The sequence below is a fragment of the Myotis myotis genome, unplaced genomic scaffold, assembly GCF_014108235.1.
Source record: "Myotis myotis isolate mMyoMyo1 unplaced genomic scaffold, mMyoMyo1.p scaffold_m19_p_11, whole genome shotgun sequence".
Classification (NCBI taxonomy): domain Eukaryota; kingdom Metazoa; phylum Chordata; class Mammalia; order Chiroptera; family Vespertilionidae; genus Myotis; species Myotis myotis.
The window spans coordinates 1552056-1564470 of record NW_023416315.1 but is presented as its reverse complement, the minus strand read 5'-3'; the positions used below and the strand labels follow the sequence as shown (position 1 = coordinate 1564470).

At 61.3% G+C, this 12415-nt stretch overlaps 1 protein-coding gene across 19 annotated transcripts in view; it reads left to right on the top strand.

The window, feature by feature from the left end:
* The window catches only part of GRB10 (growth factor receptor bound protein 10), a 104604-nt gene extending 93417 nt beyond the window's left edge, over positions 1–11187 (top strand). For 17 of the 19 annotated variants that reach the window (XM_036327255.1, XM_036327253.1, XM_036327250.1 and 14 more), the window contains 6 exons: positions 233–313; positions 965–1087; positions 1810–1876; positions 2024–2111; positions 6897–6990; positions 7239–11187. In XM_036327255.1, the coding sequence (XP_036183148.1) occupies positions 233–313; positions 965–1087; positions 1810–1876; positions 2024–2111; positions 6897–6990; positions 7239–7385 (600 nt within the window). In that variant the 3' untranslated portion in view covers positions 7386–11187. The remainder of the gene's footprint in view (positions 1–232; positions 314–964; positions 1088–1809; positions 1877–2023; positions 2112–6896; positions 6991–7238) is intronic. The other 2 variants (XM_036327257.1, XM_036327245.1) reach the window with 1 other exon arrangement.
* The last annotated feature ends 1228 nt before the right edge of the window (positions 11188–12415 follow it).

Sequence of the window (12415 nt, the reverse complement as noted above, 5' to 3'; positions counted from 1 at the left end):
CTGGTGTAGACGCTAGTGGACGGAGAAAGTAGAGATTTGGGGAGAGCAGAGTGGCCATGGACGTGAGCAGAGGTGGGGGGCAGCGGTGAAGGTGCCCTGTACTTGGGTGATGTGTTTGGTGTGCACATGTATGACCTGTTCTGGGAAAAGCAAAGTGAACTGGGCGTGAGGGGCCCCGAGGGGCTCCAGCCCCTACCCCCCCACCGGCTCTGACTCTGGCTCTGGCCCGCAGTATGGAATGACCCTCTACCAGAACTACCGGCTCCCCCACCACAGAAAGGCGGCCTACCTGAGTTCCCTCTCCGGGCCCGTGGTAAGTGGACCTGCCGCCTGCAGAGGCAGCGTCGTCCCATCCGCCTTCACAGACAGCCGCCCCCATGTCTCGTGCAGTCAGGGTGATGGGGGAGTGGGGAGCGCAGGCCTGTGGTCCCAAAGAAGCCAGCCCGTCCCCCGCACCCCTGTCCCAGGGGCTGCTCCCATCCCTGTCCCGCCCGCAGCCCCCGGACGGTTTAGGTGGGTGCTCCGCTCAGCGTGCAGGGGGCTCCCTGAGGGCTGCCCTCTCTCCTTTGCCTCCGGCCCTGAGACCTGGGTGCCCTTGGCCGTGCCGCTGGGCCCTTCGCTGATGAGGGCAGAGTGGAGCCCCCGGTTCTCAGGACGCTGCCTTCCCAGAGGCGCAGACACGCTCGTCCTCCCAGTGCGTGGTCTTCATGGCCTGTGTCCCTTCCCAGGGCCTCTGTCCCTCACGCCACACAAGAGGCCTGTGTCCCTGCACTTGGCGTTCCCACAGGAGAGACCAAACCCACTGTCGCTGAAGGGCCCATCCGTCTGCCCCTGAATTTCCACCCGCACCTCAGGGTTGGGAGGGGTGTCCCGGCCCCTCCCCGGCGCCTAGGACTGCTCCGTGCCAAGCGCCCCGAGTGCTCTGGCAGTTCCTGTGCTCAAGCCCGCCCCTCCCCCCCTGCAGCGCAGTGTCTCCGAGAGCTCCCTCGTGGCCATGGACTTCTCCGGGCAGACCGGAAGAGTGATCGACAACCCCGACGAGGCTGAGAGTGCAGCCCTGGAGGAAGGACACGCCTGGAGGGTAAGGGTACGACAGCCCCGCCCCGCGGACCCCTGCCTCGCGCTGCTCCAGGACAGTGTCTTAGGTGTTGGCCAGGGGTAAGGAGTTGGGGAGGGAGGCGGCATCGGGATGACTGGTCCGCAGCACCCCAGGACGGACCCGGACAGGAGCAGGGGTGTCGGGGCCCACACACAGGACGGTCCCTGTTGAGGCGTGGTCAGGGCCTGGGTGTGCGGGCCACAGAGCCCACGCCTCGTGGCTCCCCCACCGAGCGGCTCCGTGGCCTCAAGCCATCCTTCATGTTCCTGCTCTCCAGGTGGAAGAACGGCACCCAGCTCCCACGTGTCTCTGAGTCTGAAGACAGTGCCCAAAGCCGGAGCTGCAGCTCTGGCTCCAAAGCGCTCCCTGAGCTCGGAGCGTGCGGGGAGGGTCCCACAGCGGGGAGTGGGGAGCCTGTGGTTTCTGCTGAGATTTATCCAACTGCCCACACGTCTCCCGTGGAAAACGGACGGAAGCCCCTGCCTCGGTCGGGGGGGAGGGGGACCATCAGGAGCTCGCCTGCATGGTGCTCCCGGCTCCGCTTTACCCACTGGGACCCGCAAGCTCGTTGTTCTCCATGGCAGACAGGCTCAGGCGGTCACTCCAGGGGCCAGGCCCCGTCCTCCCCGGGCAGGACGCCCCGAGCGGCGTCGACGGGGTCGTGGCCCTGCCCGTCTGCTGGCAGCACTGACGTGGCATTTCCCTTGCAGAGACGCAGCACCAGGATGAGCGCCCTGGGCAGCCAGAGCCCCCTCGCCCACTCCTCCCTCAACACCGGTACGTGGCTCTGCCTGTGTGGCTCCCACCCCTCCACGCGCTGTCCGCCCAGAGTGCCCGCCGGGCCTCAGGGAGGGCCCCCCGCCACACCGTTCTGCTTGGGCCGCCCCCGCAGGGCCGCGACCCAACCTCCCTCTCCCTCCGCAGTGATTCACAAGAGCCAGCACTGGTTCCATGGCCGCATCTCCAGGGAGGAGTCGCACCGCATCATCAAGCAGCAGGGGCTGGTGGACGGGTAAGCACGGGCAGGCGCTGAGGGCCATGCCAGGCGGGCGCGTGGTCCGTCCAGGCCTCACTCCTGGGCGGGGCAGAGGGAGGTCCGCACTGAGCAGAGGAGGGCACGCAGGGCGTGTGCTGCACGAGGCCTGTCCACCAGTGAGGGTCGCCATTTCTGCACGTGCTGTCGCCGAGCCGCCTGTGCTGAAGGGAGCACACAGGCCAGTCACTCTGATCAGTCAGGCCCTGGGCACCTGTGTGCCCTCCGTCAGCGTCGAGGGGGGCACACGGCCCAGCCCACAGCCGACCCGGGGCCTCTCTCGCCTGGGCCAGCTCCGAGCGGGGCTGGCTTCCTGCGCCTCTGGTGGCTGGCGCTGGCCAGTGGCCATAGCAACGGGGTCACTGGGCACGTCTCCTGGCGGTGTCCGCGCTGTGGCCCTCCCAGGGCCCCCCGAGGCTAAGCCTGGCCACATCTCAGCATCCCGGGGGCACTGGCCAGGGGCGGGGTGCAGCCCTGTGACTGGGGGCGGCTCCTGCAGCAGCGGCGGGTCCCTGCAGAGCTCACCGCCACTCCTCGCCCGCACAGGAGCCGCCCTGGGGCTCCTCCCTGACCAGGCAGTGGGACGCCCGGCCACTTCCTGGCCCGCCGGCCGTGCTGGGTCTGCTCACCTCGGTCTGGGAAGCTGCCGAACCCAAAGCATAATCCTTTGCCCTTCACCGTTGAAGTCTTACTGTGGGAATTCAAAGCCTGACCTAGGAGGGAAGAGGGCTGTGTGCCCCCCTCTGCTGCTCCCGCTTCAGAACCTGCTCTCTGACTGTCCCCTTCCCCTCGTTTCTGCCTCCCGCCCCCTCTCCTTTGAGACCTTCTAGAGCAGCGGTTCTCAACCTGTGGGTCGCACCCCTTTGGGGGTCGAACGACCCTTTCACAGGGGTCGCCTAAGACCATCGGAAAACACATCTATAATTCCATATTGTTTTCTGATTAATCACTATGCTTTCATTATGTTCAATTTGTAACAATGAAAATACATCCTACATATCAGATATTTACATGACGATTCATAACAGTAGCAAAATTACAGTTATGAAGTAGCAACGAAAATAATTTTATGGTTGGGGGTCACCACAGCATGAGGATCTGCATTAAAGGGTCGAGGCGTTAGGAAGGTTGAGAACCACTGCCCTAGAGGGAACCAGGGCGAAGCTTTTGTCACCTCTAAGGGCCCTTCCTCCCGACCCAGCAGCGTCCGTTACGCTGTAAAAGGAAGGGGTCGCGGAAGGGACAGCTGAACACTCCTAACAATAAAGACTTTTTAAATAAAAATAGGAAACAGCAACAAACAAAAAAATTACCTAACATCCCGTCCATGTTCCCATGTCCCCAGTTGCTTAAAAAAAAGTCCTTGACATTCAGTTGGTTTGGATCAGGGTCCACAGTGCACTTGGCCCGTGTGTCTCTAAGTCTCCTCGAGGAGGGTCGGCGCGCCCGGCCTGGCCTCTCGCCCCGCCCAGCCCTGGCTGCAGCAGGGGCACCGTGGCCTGCTGGGGACAGTCCGGCTGCGCGTAGCCTCGGGGCTCCGGGAGCGGCCTGGGCACGAGGAAGGCTCCGTCCTCCGCTGGGCCTGGTCCTCCCGTGCGCTCAGTGTGGGGCAGGGCTCGGGGCGTGGGCCTGACCCGCGCTGGCCATGTGGTTTCGACCTGTTCAGCGTCAGTGTTGTGTTAAGAGAACAAACTTGTCCTTTTCTGGCTCGACGACCCCTTCGTTTCTCAGTGAAGTCCGTTCCCTGGTCATGTACGTCCTCGCTTTCCTGGGAAAGGAGCTGAATACTTAATGGTCAGGCTTCAGAGCGCTGGCGTGGTGCTCCACCGTCCTTGCTAGTGACAAGTGAGGTTCTTCTTATTTAACTCGGGAGTTTAGACTCTTACGTTTGATTTATTTCAACCAAAATGTGTTCTTCCTGACGCTGCATGTGCCGTCCCCGGTCAGCAGGGCCCCTTCCTCCGTGGCGCCCAGGCCCTGTGACCGGCCCTGAGCGTGGTGACCTCAGAGGACGGGGGACGGTGCAGGAGGCGCCGGGGCACAGTGTCCCAGGTCGGGGGAACGGGACAAGTCCTGACGCCCGTTTCTCTCCCACGAGAAGCCCCAGGCTTTCCGCAGTCGGGCTAGAGCGGGCACTGCCCCTCAACACTGCCGGCCGCGCTGCTGTCGCCGCGGGAGATGGAGGCGTGGGGTCCTCCCTGCTCTGGTGCTCCTGCCTCCCCCACACTGGGAGGCCCCAGTGAGGACCTTAGCTCACTGGTGCGGTGCGCCCCACTCCTGCCTCCCCCGCACTGGGAGGCCCCAGTGAGGACCTTAGCTCACTGGTGCGGTGCGCCCCACTCCTGCCTCCCCCGCACTGGGAGGCCCCAGTGAGGACCTTAGCTCACTGGTGCGGTGCGCCCCACTCTGACAGGCTTTACCCTGTAAACGTGGGGAGATTCACACGGACACGCACTCGGGAGGATGCGCAAGACCCCTTCCGTCCTTAGGAACTCAGAGGCCCCCCCCCCGCCCCCCCCCCCCCCCCCCGCCCCGGGTCCTCCAAGCTCTCACATGGTCAGCGTCATTGCTTCGGCTCCTCTTTGGTTTTTGAAGAGAGTGGATCAGGTGCGCTTTTTAAATACACGCAAACGTGCTCGGCTGCCTGTCCTGCTCCCGCCTCGCCCGCTGGGAAAGCCAAGCCGCGCGGCTGCGTGCAGCTGTCGGCAGGGAGGTCTGCTCGCTCCCGCGGCTCCAGGCTCAGGCTCTGGCACACGGGCCCGTCATGCATCTCCTGCTCTTGCTGGTGTCTTTGCCGGTGAGTTCTTAGAAGCCGAGTGCGAGAGGCAGGCAGAGGCTTAGGTGACGCCTTGCACTGTGGCCAGGGTTTCCTTGGCAGTGGGCACCTCGCCACGGCTCCCCAACATCAGGAGAGCGGGAAGGCCAGGCCTTTCCCGAGGCTAAGGCGTTGGAGGGGGGTTTCTGCGGGTGCTCTCGGTTACAGTTTTCCTCACGTGGTCACATCGGTCGCTTCTGACCCCTGTCCCACAGTCCTGACGGCCTCGTGTACAGCTTGGCTTCCAGGGCTTGTATTGTTTCTTTCCTCCCTCCTTCCTTCCCTTCTCTTTTCCTTCCCTGTTATTCAGTAGTCCCACAGCTACTTACTCCAGTTGTCACTGAATCACAGAGAGTCCCCCTGAAAGCACGGAAGATGACCCCTAAGCCATAGCGGGTGTTTCCTGTCCACGGGGTCGCGCACACGGGGGAGAGTGGCCTAACGCTGAGCCCGTTCGCTGATAAGCTTTGCATTTTTGTTTCTGTTTCTTTTTTTGGGGGGGAGGGGTTCCCAGGCCCCCAGCATAGACTGCTCAGTGGAAGGCAGAGCGTAGGTAACCTGTGATGACCTGTTCCCACCCTGAGCCTCATCCGAAGGGAGCCCCAAAGTGTTCCCGGGGTGGCACTGCTGGCCACAGTGCCCCTGCCCCGGCGCTCAGGAAGCTGAGGGGTCCGCCTCCCGGGGATGTGTCGCCAGGAAAGTGCAGACCCTTCGCCTTGGCCCTGGGGCCCGGCCAGCGGCCCACTTTGCCGCACTCTGGTGGGGGCCTGGGGCTAGGTCAGCACGCTCTGCCCCTGGGGTCAGCTCCACAGGGCAACACAGGACAGGGCGGCCGGGTGGCCTCCACTCACACCTGGAGGAGAGTGAGGGCAAGAAACACACCCAGGAGGGGCTGCGGCCCCCACACATGCACCCCCACCGCCCGCAGGGCTCCTGATGAGCAGCGGCCGCCCTGCCTAACGGGGTGCAGCCTCATCCGAGGTGCATGCTCCCCGCCATCAGGGCTCACCCTGACCCTTCCCTGTGCCGGCGCGTCTCCCTAGTCTGCCTCTGTCTCCCATGGATCCTGGTTCTGAGCAGAAGCCAGTTCTTCTAGAATGTGCCTCGGGCTGGTGGGTCGGGTGTCGCATTTGGGACAGGAGAGCTGCTGAGGCATCCTCGGAGTCTCTTGGGGGCGTCCAGGGTGCGCCTTCTGCTCTGAGGAGGAGCTTTTCTTCATCGCAGACTCCTGGTCCTGCTGACCTGGCTCCACCCATCCCTGCTGTTCACTCTCTGCCCAGAGCTGGCCAGGCTGCCTTTGGCCGTCACCTTTGAGCTTCCTCACCCCACGGACCGAGTGTTCCAGCCGCACCCCCCTCCCCCGAGCCGCAGGGCCCTCGGCACCAGGGAGCCCTGGGTCCTCGGGGAGTGATGTGAGAGTCCCCGGCCTGGGTGTGCGGGTGCTGCTGCGCCAGAGGCCGGTGCATGCCGACCCCCGAGCACCGTGGCTCCGGGGAAGCGTGTGTGCGCGTGTATGTGTGTGCGCGTATGTGTGTGCGTGCGTGTATGTGTGTGCGTGTGTATCTCTGTGTGTGCGCGTGTATCTGTGTGTGTGCACGTGTGTGTGCGTGTGTATGTGCGTGTATCTCTGTGTGTGCGCGTGTATCTCTGTGTGTGCGCGTGTATCTCTGTGTGCGCGCGTGTATCTGCGCGCGCGCGTGTATGTGTGCGCGCGCGTGTGTATGTGTGTGTGCGCGTGTATCTGTGTGTGCGTACGTGTATCTGTGTGCGCGTGTATCTGTGTGCGCACGTGTGTGCACGTGTGTGCGCGCGTGTGCATGTGTGTGTGCGCGTGTATCTGTGTGTGCGCGTATGTGTGTGTGCGCGTGTATCTGTGTGTGTGCGCGTATGTGTGTGTGCGCACTGAGTCTGGAGTTTCACATTGACGGTCAGTCACCTTCCCTTCCCAGGCTCTTCCTGGTCCGCGACAGCCAGAGCAACCCCAAGGCTTACGTGCTCACGCTGAGCCACCACCAGAAAATAAAAAATTTCCAGATCTTACCTGTGAGTATCGATGTCATCCTGCTAATGCTCTTTTCTGCTGGTTTTATTCTTAATGCAGTTTCCAGGTTATAAACCAACCGGACTGCAGAGCAGTCACTGTCAGACTGCTCACACTCACGGGGGCGATGCTTAAAGGGTGTCCCGGGAGGCTTTTCTGGAGGGGAGCTGTTTCCTGGCAGGGAGGGGGAGCGGGCCTGTGCCGGCCAGGCCCCTGTGGCTCTAACCTGGGAGTGTCTTGTCTCTCTTAGTGTGAGGAGGAGGGGCAGGTGTTCTTCAGCCTGGACGACGGGAACACCAAGTTCTCCGACCTGATCCAGCTCGTCGACTTCTACCAGCTCAATAAGGGGGTGCTGCCCTGCAAGCTCAAGCACCACTGCGTCCGCGTGGCCTTGTGACTCGCCCCGCGCGGCCCGGCGGCTGGGGCGCACCCACGTGGCCTGGTGGCCCCAGACCCGCCTGAGCTGGTGGCTGGAGGGAGGCCACACTGGAAGGAGTAGGAGGCCTGTGCATGGTTGAAAACACACTTTGATTCTGTACCTGGGGAGCGCAATCGTTTCCCTCGGTGCCAACCCCCAATATTGGATAGTCCTCGGATGTAACGGTGATTTGTGGCTTGGACCCTGCCAGCCAAATCAGGGGCTGAAAGAACGAGTGCTAAATTTGAGGAAAACTGGAAGGAGCGTCCTGGCGGGGCCACGTGAGGATCATAGCAGTGATTGGAAATAAACTCTTGCCCTGGAATAATCTTGACAATTGAAACTGACATGTTTACTTTTTTGTATTGATCCCTTTTTTTGCACTCCTTGTTTTCAATGTTGTATTCAGCCCCTGGTGGCGGGGACACGGCTGTGCAGCGCATACAAGACGGAGAGACAGTTTCAAGCGGACGGGCACACGTTGCCGACGGAGCACCGAGGTATCGGAGGGCGGGCCCGCCTGCCGGTCACCGCAGGCGGATTCGGCGTCCGGAGAACCGGCACCCTCGCCCTTCCCTGTTTACCGGAAAAGCTTCTGAAAACCCAGGTGTCGCCCGTGGTCGGCATCGGACAGCTTCGTGGACCAGTCAGCAGCCACGTCCGTCACTCGCTCTCCACACAAGGTGCCGCGCTCGTGCTCCGAGGTGCCCGTCTTCCGCAGCCAGGAGCCTTCGTTTCCGGGGACGCCCTGCGCCACGCCCGCAGGGCCGAGTCCCCCGCTGGTTGGAGACAGGCAGCTTTCTTGAGACTCTGCTACTCTCGTCTGCCCGTGGTCCGTCCGCCGGCTCACCTGCCGCCTGTTCTAGAAGGATCACCGCCTGACCCTGCGGTGGCCTGAGCCTCTTCATGGCTGTCCTCCCTTGGGGACTCAAGGTTCTGATAAGAAAATGTCACCCGCTTAGCTTCCTGCAGAGACCCGCAGGTTTCCACGGTGACACGGATGGAAACATTGAAAGGGCATGACCCCGCCCAGATTGGCAGGTTTCTATGGTGACACGGATGGAAACATTAAAAGGGCACCATGTCTCCGCCCAGATTTGTGAGTTTCCATGGTGACACGGATGGAAGCCTTGAAAGGGCATGTCCGCGCCCGGATTGGTGGGTTTCCATGGTGACACAGATGGAAACATTGAAAGGGCACCATGTCCCAGGCCCGATTCCCAGGTTTCCATGGTGACACGGATGGAAACCTTGAAAGGGCATGTCCCCGCCCAGATTGGCGGGTTTCTATGGTGACACGGATGGAAGCCTTGAAAGGGCATGTCTCTGCCCAGATTGGCGGGTTTCTATGGTGACACGGATGGAAACATTGAAAGGGCATCATGTCCCAGGCCTGGTTCCTGGGTTTCCATGGTGACACGGATGGAAACATTGAAAGGGCACGTCCCTGCCCAGATTTGCGGGTTTCCATGGTGACACAGATGGAAACATTGAAAGGGCACCATGTCCCAGGCCTGATTCCTGGGTTTCCATGGTGACACGGATGGAAACATTGAAATAGCATGTCTCCGCCAAGATTAGCGGGTTTCCATGGTGACACGGATGGAAACATTGAAAGGGCATGTCTCAGCCCAGATTGGCGGGTTTCCATGGTGACACGGATGGAAACATTGAAATGGCATGTCTTAACCCAGATTGGCGGGTTTCCATGGTGACACGGATGGAAACATTGAAAGGGCATGTCTCAGCCCAGATTGGCGGGTTTCCATGGTGACACGGATGGAAACATTGAAATGGCATGTCTCAACCCAGATTGGCGGGTTTCCATGGTGACACGGATGGAAACATTGAAAGGGCACCATGTCCCAGGCCTGATTCCTGGGTTTCCATGGTGACACGGATGGAAACATTGAAAGGGCATGTCTCTGCCCAGATTGGCGAGTTTCCATGGTGACATGCATGGAAACATTGAAAGGGCACCATGTTCCAGGCCTGATTCCCAGGTTTCCATGGTGACACGGATGGAAATGTCGAAAGGGCATGTCCCCGTCCAGATTCCGGTTTCCATAGTGACATGCATGGAAACATTGACAGGGCATGTCCCTGCCCGGATTGGCGGGTTTCCATGGTGACAAGAATGGAAACATTGAAAGGGCACCATGTTCCAGGCCTGGATTCCTGGGTTTCCATGGTGACAAGGATGGAAATAATGAAAGGGCACCATGTTCCAGGCCTGGATTCCTGGGTTTCCATGGTGACAAGGATGGAAACATTGAAAGGGCACGTCCTGGCCCAGCTTTGCGGCCTGTGCCTGATGCCCCCGGCCTGAGACCCCGGCACGGGAGGCAGCTGGCGGCCTCTGCCGCCTCGTCCCTCACAGCAGCTGGGGACGTGGACCAGCCTCGTCAGCAGGACACTGCTTCCCGCTCCGGGGCCGCTCGGACGGTGCCCGGCCCAGAGGGGTGTCCCCAGGTCTGAGAGTGGCCGTGTCTTTCTCTTCTTTGGTCTCTGACGAGCACACAGCCCTCTGTGGTGCAAGTGATTTTCTTGTCTAGTAGCAGTTCCGCTGTTGACTGGCCTCTGCATGTGCCCCCCGACCCACCGCGGGGCCCCCGAAACACAGGCCCGGCCTCGGGCCGCACCGTGGGTCAGTCAATGGAGGGGAAACTGTTACTCTACAGGCCACACTCTGGTTGTTTTCTGTGCCTGTCCATTTATGCAGATGAAGAAGTTTTAGTAAGACGTTTTTAGCTATAGTTACTCAATTGTGTTTTCTTTTTTGTACCCAGTTTATCTTTCATAGCATTGACCTTAGGCGGGCCTCCCATTGTGCTGGCGGGCGCTGCCCAGACCACCGCGGGACTGACTCTGACGCCGCCACCCCTCACTGGCTGGAGGCGAACCCTGAGCCCGGGCCAGGTCCCGGCCGTTCCTGTTGAGTAGACCAGGCCCAGCAGTGAGACGAGGCCCGCCCCCCTCCCCCGTAGATGGCTAGTGTTTGCGGCATTTCATATTTATACGCACGCGTTTTTATTTAAAGGACAGCAGGAGCCCGACTCTGACTCAGTTTCGCATGTAGCTGTGTGCCCGGCCCTTGGTACCTCCCGGCCTCCATGAATGGATGGCGAGTGCAGGTTTGGCACAGGGCGTCCTCGCCCTGCCCGGCCGGGAGGGCCACCTGACAGCAGCCGGTCCCTGGACGAGGCAGTGTCCACCCGCCAGCCAGGGGCTGAAGACATTCGGCCTTTATTTTTGTATTTCGGTGACATGAATGTAAACGGGACAGCTCAGGGTCGTTTGGAGCCTGTTGAGTTTTTATCTGCCTGTGATTTTATTTTCTTTTTAAGTGATACTCGTGTAACAGCCTGGGCTAAATCGAGAAGGAAGACGCCGGTGTTTTGGGTGTCGCGCCCCCAGCATGCTGGGGGCGAGAGTTCCAGGATGCTTTTTTGTTTGCTAAACTTTGAAGAAATATGTGCCTCAGTCTAGAAGTTTTGTCTTCTCTCCTCTGCACGTGACACCTGGCAGTCTGACCAGCCGTCTCGCCTTTCAGGGTGGGACTCGCTCGCAGGAGGGGGTGATGTCGGCGAGCCGCGGTCCGGGCGTGCAGAAGGTGCAGGGACAAGCTCGACTCATGTGCTTTGCTCCTCTTTGTACATAGCTCCTCAGCTCATGAACCTAAGTATACACTTTCAGGTATTTTTGTACCAATAAGGGACTGGTGATCTGTTTCTTGTAATTTGAAATAAACATTAATAAACATACAGTGTTCTTCATTTTCCATGGTGTGTGCTGTCTCTTTATTTTGGACGCCGCCAGCTGGTCAGTAGCTGAAACTCTAGAAGTGATGTAGGATGATGGCAGCGCCTCCTCGCACTGGGCGGGGGGTGGGCAGCTGGAGCGGAACCGGCATGCGGCGGTCGCGTTCCTGGGCCCCACGGAGTCTGGGTCTCAGGTCAGTCACCGGGCTGAGTGGGCCCCGTGCTGGTCCCCACGGGTGCTGGACAGCCCAGCGGGCCTCCTGCAGCCCCGGCGCAGGGATGGCCCTGGAGGCGCCAGGCGCCGTCTCCACGCGGGGTTCGCAAGCACCTCACGGACCCATCCGCACTCCCATCTGACAGCTACCCCAGTGATACAGGTCACAGGGCTGTGGCCTCACCTGAGGGGCGATGTGCTTCCGGCCGCCCGCCCCACCCACACAGAGGGTGCAGTCCTGTCACCGCGGCCTTGCCCACCCGCAGGAGCTCCCTGGGGCGTCACGGCGCTCCTGTCCTTGTTTTCGGGAGGGTCCTCTGTGCCTGCAGCTCGCCCCTCTGTGGCCCCCGACCTGTGCCCAGCCCGAGCCTCCATCTCCCTCCCCAAGGCTCACCGTCCATCCTGGCCCTGCCCCAGGTCAGGCTGGTGCCCTGCCCTCACCAGCACACCCCCGGGCGGCGGTCCGTCCTCACTGCCGTGTCTCCGTGTCAGGCCATCTCCGCCAGGTCTCCACGCATCTGGCTGCCCGGGCCCTTCCTTTCAGAGCCGCGCTAACCTTCACCTGTCCTGGGGAAAGTCCGAGGGAGTTGACCGAGACGGTTACATGGAAGGAGAATGCGCATCACTGCGGGAGGGGGCAGGTGGGAGGTCGGGCGAAGAGACTAAACCAAGGGCCTGAGCCTAAGAGATAAAGAGCGGACATCCCCGTGGCCTCGAGACGGCTACAAAAACGCCCTCAGCTTTAAGGGGCCAAAACAAGGAGGCCCCTGACTGGTTGGGGGAGCCAGGGTGTCCCTGAGGTAGGAATAGCCGGCCGTTCAGAGGAGCACCCTCCCCGCTGAGGCGCGTGCGAAATGCCCGTGGACTCGACACAGACAGCCTGCCTGTAAGCTCTTAACCTGCCGCACAGGTGGGCCCACAGCCCCAACCGCCGGGCGCAGCACAGTCCAAGCTCAGCCACTGGCAGGCACCGGGCTGACCGTGGCTGACCCGGCCTCCAGGGTCACAGACCTGGAGAGAATGGGGCGTTGCTC